Source organism: Phocoena phocoena, chromosome 2 (genome assembly GCF_963924675.1).
Source record: "Phocoena phocoena chromosome 2, mPhoPho1.1, whole genome shotgun sequence".
In the NCBI taxonomy this organism is placed as follows: domain Eukaryota; kingdom Metazoa; phylum Chordata; class Mammalia; order Artiodactyla; family Phocoenidae; genus Phocoena; species Phocoena phocoena.
The window spans coordinates 24,933,595-24,941,461 of record NC_089220.1 but is presented as its reverse complement, the minus strand read 5'-3'; the positions used below and the strand labels follow the sequence as shown (position 1 = coordinate 24,941,461).

The 7,867-nt window shown below is 40.6% G+C and overlaps 1 protein-coding gene across 1 annotated transcript in view; it reads right to left on the bottom strand.

The window, feature by feature from the left end:
- Window positions 1-3,155: 3,155 nt before the first annotated feature.
- ALKBH1 (alkB homolog 1, histone H2A dioxygenase) overlaps window positions 3,156-7,867 on the bottom strand; it is a 29,689-nt gene continuing 24,977 nt past the window's right edge. Inside the window, exons 5-6 of the mRNA XM_065872632.1 lie at window positions 4,396-4,589; window positions 3,156-3,561 (exon numbers count right to left, since the gene is read on the bottom strand). Of these exons, the coding sequence (XP_065728704.1) occupies window positions 3,156-3,561; window positions 4,396-4,589 (600 nt within the window). The remainder of the gene's footprint in view (window positions 3,562-4,395; window positions 4,590-7,867) is intronic.

Below are 7,867 nucleotides of genomic sequence, written 5' to 3'. Positions count from 1 at the left end.
ATACAGAAAAGCACAAATAGAAGAAACATCAACTATAATCCCACTATCATTCACACTTTGGTATACCTATCCTTCCAGTTTAAAAAATATATATAAATAATCTATACAGAATTAGGTTACTATGCATGGTTTCATAACTGGGTTTTCTCATTAAACACAAGTATTTCCTCATATCTTTATTTGTTCTTCCAAAGCATGAATTTTAATGGCTATAGTTTTCCTCTGTATGGTTATGTCATTTCCACTAGGACATAAGCACCACAAAAGCGGGTACTTTGTGCAAATCAAAGAACAGTGCTCAATAACCATTTATTGAACACATACATGAATTTAATCAACTCCTTGTTGCTGGATATTGAGCTTATTTCAAACTGACTATTACATTCTTATACAAAAATCTTGCAGACAGCTCTAATTACTTCCGTAGACTCAACTAGAAGTGAAATTTATTGGGTCAAATGGTACACATTTTAGAACATAATTAGGATGACCATATAATTTATCATCAAACCAGAACCCTTCTGAGAGGAATAGGGAACATCATTCAGGACTGCCCTGGCCCAACTGGGATGTACAACAGAATTACAGGTTACATGATGCCAAACTGAGCCTTAAAGGTTATATAGCAAGTTACACTGCCACTTGCAGAGCATGAGCGCCAGCTTCCCCAGACCTAACATTTGTGACTCCACTCTTGATACCATATACATCCTAGAACACAGAGTTATCTACCCTGGCATTTTTGATATAAAAATAAAGAAAACAAAATATCTTCCTCTTGATGTTTTCTCTTGGTTTCAGGCTCCTTTCTAGGGGTCTGGTTTCCTTTCTAGGTGTTGGCAAATGTTTGCTGTACAGCCTGGATCATATCTTTTAGACTTTGTTGCAATTATTCAACTCTGTCATTTTAGCATGAAAGCAACCACAGATAATCTGGAAATGAATTAGTGTGGCTGTGTTCCAATAAAACTATTTATGGACACAGAAATTTGAATTTCATGTAATCTTCATGTGTCACTGATATTATTCTTCTGAGTTTTTCCCCCCACCGGTTAAGAATGTACAAATGATTCTTAGTCCATGGGCAGTATAAAAACAGAGGGTAGCTCACAGTTTGCTGACACCTGACTTAGAAAACATCTGGTAGACAACTAAAACAAACTTGGTGGGGGGGGATCATCCTCATTTAAATGCAGAAAAATCACCAACTTTTCCTTTTTCCTTGAGCTGTATAATTTCTGCTGTCAAAGTACAGTTGCATTATATACATCTTCAACTATATGTGCCTCACAGAAATATACATAAAAACGAGAGAAGTGAACTGTGCAAACAATTCTGCTCAGCCCTCTCCACCCCGCGAATGAGTCCAGGAGCACATCCCTAGAGGAAGCGTGGGCTGGGAGACAGGAGTCTTCCATCCTCTTGGCTGCCCTCAGTTTCCACATGCTTCTCACAGCATACATATCTTGCTTGATGGAGTGTGAGTTTACAGTTGGAACATGTATTTTTTGTAAAATATTGACCCTGAACACAAGGCAATACCTTCATCTGATAACTGACTAAAGAGCAATCTTCTAATGCTGAAAGATAAGCTGACTGCTGGATTTACTAAATGACATGTGTTGGTGTTCAGTGGGTCACATATAATGTACACAGTGTTCATATAATGTACATTATTAAAAATTTAAGGGATTTTTCCAGTGGTAATTTTAATTATATAAAATTATCCTATCACGAACGAATTTTAGAACCTATGTATGTACACATAAAGGATGAACCTGTTAATTTTTATTCCTTCAAACAAAAAAAAAAACCCAAGGATTACAATATAAACTCAATATTCAACACTTGTAAGAAAAAAAAGGCAGGGCAGAGGAGAAATGAAAATTTGGCAAGTCATGTCGCAATCAGCAGGTATCAAAGCAGCTTCTGGTCAGTCGTCCACACAAACAAATAAGCCAGAATGTTTCTAAGAGTCCAGATAGTAATAAAATATTGGCAATATTATGTTTCTAGAAAGGAGCACTAAATTTCCATTATTGTTTGAAATAGCAATATCCATCTAGGAAGATGGTAATAAATATTTTCATTTTATGAGTGAGGAAACTGAGGCTCACTGAGACATAAGGTAACTTAAAGGCTCAGGGTGTACTGAGGTGAACTGGTGGGGGTACACAGATTAAACTCAGTGCTTCATGCATTTTCCATACTGTCTACAATACAAAAAACAGCAGTGACTGGAATATCAAGGAATATTCTCTCCTGTGAGATAGCCACAAAGAATACTTAGGGCAGAAACAGCTAGAAGGCTTCAATCGCATGAATACAGCAAGTGAAAATAGGAAAAAAACGAATCCCAGAATCACTCACCCTCAAACATAGATACAGATCTTTAATTTAAAACTGAGTAAGTTTATTCATGGGGAAAACAGTTACAGAATACCCTTAAGACTTTTTTAGTCCAACAATTAAAATTGCATTTAAAAGCCAACGGGAAGAGTTTACAGACCTGAAAGACATCTAGAGAAACTACTGTCCCTCTTTCCTTGGGTTTATATATATTTACCTTTTAGGCAAGAGAGATAACTGTGATTGTCTTTTCTAGGAGATGCGATTTCCAGTTCCACTGTCTTAAGTGTATAGGATTTTTCTGTGAAGGCCAGAGAAGATCAAAGAATTTGGTGTTGATTGGAAGAATTAAGAAGGTAAGACTAATGGTTGGTTCATGGAACCACACATCACTAGATGGGGTGGTGGAAGGGGAATTATGTTTCCCATCAATAAAACCTGAGGTATTTAAAGATTCCACAGACATGGAAACTCACGTCTACCTTGCTCAGAGATAACGGCGAGGCTGAGAAGGCTGTTGTGGGAGCTCATACCTCCTTGGACTTCGCACATACGTTAGTGCCAAAACCTAACCGGGACTGGATCACGTCAAGCACTTCTCTGGCCAAACTGGTTAATGTTTTCTCTTCAGGGTGGGTTCCAAGGCAACAGTGTGATCAATGATGAGTTTTTCCCTGCCTCTGCTTTTGGCCTGTCTTTGCGCTGAAGTCTGCAGCAATACAAAACAGCACGGTCATTTACTGTAAGACCTGCTTGAGTAAAAGAGTGGGGCTCTCCCAGTCTCAGCAGTCAGGGTTTAACCTAGCTTATTTTACTTGGCTGTTCTCATCATCCAGATGGCAGGAACCCTCTGTGGTGATGTCTCTTTTATTCTCCTCCATGAGTTCCAAAGGGAAGTCCTGACCTATGGCCAGCACCTGCCGGACAGTCATGTTAACACGAGCAGTTTTCAAGTAGCTGGCGCACACCTGCCAGTCCTCCACAGAACAGGGCTCCACCACTGAGTCTCTGGGGAGGTCAGCTGGGAGAGGCGTCTCTAGGCAGCAAGGCAAGCTTTCCCCTTCCAGACTGGGAAGGACCCTCGGGACTGCATGGTTCAACAGGCGGCTGAAACCTGACATTACCATGATGTCACCACTGTGCATAAACATGGGGGTGGGCGCTTCATCTCTTTTGAGGCCACCCAGGAGAAAGATGGCAGACTGTCCAAAGCTATAAAAAAAAAGTAAAACAATACAAATAGTAAGCTTCTGTTACTAGCCATGACTGGGAAAGTTACTGCCCACTGCTTTTTTTTTTTGGTTGCACTGTGCAGCTTGTGGGATCTTAGTTCCCCGACCAGGGATTGAACCTGGGTCCACAGCAGTGAAAGCATCAAGTCCTAACCACTGGACTACCAGGGAAGTCCCAATCCTCCTTTTTAAACCATGCTAAGATACTTCTTTTCCAGCTTGTGTCTATGAGCGACCAGCCCATGATCTGCTATTTAAACTTATTATAGCCCACAGAACTGCTGTAAAATAAAATCTGAAGCAATTAAATAAGCAAATTAAAATTTATTTGGGTCCTTTAATATATATTTGTAATTCCTGTTCACTTTAAAGATAAGGCAATTAATAAAAGATTCTGTTCAGGCACTTTCCTCATGAGATACAGGTGCAGTACTTTGCAGAAATATAAACTTACATTTAGGGAGAAAAGGAGAGTAAACTTTTCAGGCTTCTGTGCTTTGCTCTCCTCTATTCCAAAAAGGTTGCTCACTTTGCCTTATGGCCTCTACCACTTATCTATTCCACAGACACTGACAATACCTCTCATTATAAAAGACAGACTCCATGCATCTTAAACAGAAATATTCATTGTAATTTGGTCATTACTAGAAAAGGACTAGGCTAATTTTACTTATGATACATGGCTAAGATGCCCAGAAGTGAAAGATTATAGAGTCCAACCATTTAAAAAATCTAATGTTTTATTTAAGCTTAAAAGTGCTTTAGAAAAAGGAATGAACTGATAACTAATTCAAAATCCCTAGACCCAACTTACCTGAACGAAAGCAGGGGTTTGGAGTGATCTAGTTCAGATTTGTCTACATGGATTCCTAGTGTGGAGTCTAATCGGTAGTAATTCAGGATACCTGCTTCGGCTCGGAAACCCTGAAATCCACAGGCAGCGGCTACTTGCTCTGAGAGGAAAGCCAGGTCAGAAGGGAAAGGTGTATAATGATCTGCTGAGTATTTCTTTGATAAAAGTAGGGAGAATAAGAAAAATAAACAATGATCTCAGGAAAATAGGAAAGTGTGGCATAAGATTAATTACCACTTTAAAATCATCTAATTTACATGTAATATATTGATTGATCGATTTACAACGTTGTGTCAGTTTCTGCTGTACAGCAAAGTGATTCAGTTATACCTATGTATACATTCTTTTTTTTTCTTTTCGGTATGCGGGCCTCTCACTGTTGTGGCCTCTCCCGTTGCGGAGCACAGGCTCCAGACGCACAGGCTCAGCGGCCATGGCTCACGGGCCCAGCCGCTCCGCAGCATGTGGGATCTTCCCGGACCGGGGCACGAACTCGTGTCCCCTGCATCGGCAGGCGGGCTCTCAACCACTGCGCCACCAGGGAAGCCCTACATTCTTTTTAATATTCTTTTCCACTATGGTTTATCACAGGATACTGAATATAGTTCCCTGTGCTATACAGTAGGACCTTGTTGTTTATCCATTCTCTATATATAATAGTCTGCATCTGCTGACCCTAAACTTCCAATCCCTCCCTCCCCCATGGCAACCACAAGTCTGTTCTCTATTACATGTAATATTAATATAGCATGATTTACCCATCCCTCAAATACTATAGCCAGTTTGATTTTGGACCCCTCAGCCTGCAACGTAGTCTCATGTGATTTCACTCGTCAATCTGATGGGATGACATGCTCAAAACATCTGAATTTAAACCGACTTACACTGTGGTCAAGGCACGACCTTAAAATGGAAGTAATTTTCAGCACTTTACCCCCTGAACTGCCTCTATTTTTTGTACCTAAGGATCATAAATATCCTTTTTCTCTTAAAAAACAAAAAAACAAAGGCCAGAATACTCTCTCTACAAAACATATACAATTTCGGAGAATGACAAGGCAGCAGCCTCCTACGCAGGTGAGGCTGATGGCTAGTCTGGCTACGTAAGCCAGCAGCATCCTGATCTCTTCCTTGGGCTGATGCTCCTCTCTCATTCCTCCTGTTACTCAGTCAACCTCAAATCTGATTAGAAAATCCACTTTTGTCTCACATCCCCACTAGTGTCGACTAGCTGGAGCAATGGTCCTGGCTCTGGAGAGATGTGAGCTTCTTTTTTTTTTTTTTTTTTTTTGTCTTCAGTAAGTGATTATTACTGGGACAAAAGACAATTTGGTACACATCTGCTCCAAAGCACAGAGGATTCAATACAGCAGAAACAATCCATTAACAGGAATGCAAACAGTAACACCAATGAGAAACCTATCACACACACAGTAATCTTTCATCCACATTTAAAAAAATGGGCTTCAGTATATTTTTGTTATTTCAGTATGTTAACAATATACTTATTTCCTGTTTCTTTCTCTTCCTCTTACTCATTTTTCTTTTTTTTTAATTAGTCATCAATTTTATACATATTAGTGTATACATGTCAATCCCAATCTCCCAGTTTATCACACCCCCACCCCTGGCCCCCGCCGCTTTCCCCCCTTGATGTCTATACGTTTGTCCTCTACATCTGTGTCTCAATTTCTGCCCTGCAAACTGGTTCATCTGTACCATTTTTCTAGGTTCCACATATATGCGTTAATATACGATATTGGTTTTTCTCTTTCTGACTTACTTCACTCTGTATGACAGTCTCTAGATCCATCCACGTCTCAACAAATGACCCAATTTCATTCCTTTTTATGGCTGAGTAATATTCCATTGTATATATGTACCACATCTTCTTTATCTATTTGTCTGTCGATGGGCATTTAGGTTGCTTCCATGACCTGGCTATTGTAAATAGTGCTGCAATGAACACTGGGGTGCATGTGTCTTTTTGAATTATGGTTTTCTCTGGGTATATGCCCAGTAGTGGGATTGCTGGATCATATGGTAATTCTATTCTTAACTTTTTTTTTTTTTTTGCAGTACACAGGCCTCATTGCTGTGGCCTCTCCTGTTGCGGAGCACAGGCTCCAGACGTGCAGGATCAGAGGCCATGGCCCATGGGCCCAGCTGCTCTGCGGCACGTGGGATTTTCCAGGACCGGGGCACGAACCCACGTCCCCCCCATCGGCACGTGGACTCTCAACCACTGTGCCACCAGGGAAGCCCCTATGCTTAGCTTTTTTTTATTTATTTATTTTTTTTTTGTGGTACGCGGGCCTCTCACTGTTGTGGCCTCTCCCGTTGCAGAGCACAGGCTCCGGATGCGCAGGCTCAGCGGCTATGGCTCACGGGCCCAGCCGCTCTGCAGCATGTGGGATCTTCCCGGACCGGGGCACGAACCCATGTCCCCTGCATCGGCAGGCGGACTCTCAACCACTGCGCCACCAGGGAAGCCCCCTATGCTTAGCTTTTAAAGGAACCTCCATACTGTTCTGCATAGTGGCTGTATTAATTTACATTCCCACCAACAGTTCAAGAGGGTTTCCTTTTCTCCACACCCTCTCCAGTATTTGTCGTTTGTAGATTTTCTGATGATGCCCAGTCTAACTGGTGTGAGGTGATACCTCACTGTAGTTTTGATTTGCATTTCTCTAATAATTAGTGATGTTGAGTAGCTTTTCATGTGCTTCTTGGCCATCTGTCTTATTTGGAGAATGTCTATTTAGGTCTTCTGCCCATTTTTGGATTGGGTTGTTTGTTTTTTTAATATTGAGCTGCATGAGCTGTTTATATATTTTGGAGATTAATCCTTTGTCTGCTGACTTGTTTACAAATATTTTCTCCCATTCTGAGGGTTGTCTTCTAGTCTTATTTATGGTTTCCTTTGCTGTGCAAAAGCTTTGCAGTTTCATTAGGTCCCATTTGTTTATTTTTGTTTTTATTTCCATTACTCTAGGAGGTGGATCAAAAAAGATCTTGCTGTGATTTATGTCAAAGAGTGTTCTTCCTATGTTTTCCTATAAGAGTTTTATAGTGTCCGGACTTACATTTAGGTCTCTAATCTATTTTGAGTTTATTTTTGTGTATGGTGTTAGGGAGTGTTCTAATTTCATTCTTTTTACATGTAGCTGTCCAGTTTTCCCAGCACCACTTATTGAAGAGACTGTCTTTTCTCCATTGTACATCCTTTCCTCCTTTGTCATAGATTAGCTGACCATAGGTGCATGGGTTTATCTCTGGGCTTTCTATCCTGTTCCATTGATCTATATTTCTGTTTTTGTGCCAGTACCATATTGTCTTGATTACTGTAGCTTTGTAGTATAGTCTGAAGTCAGGGAGTCTTATTCCTCCAGCTCTGCGTTTTTCCCTCAAGACTGCTTTAGCTATTCGGGGT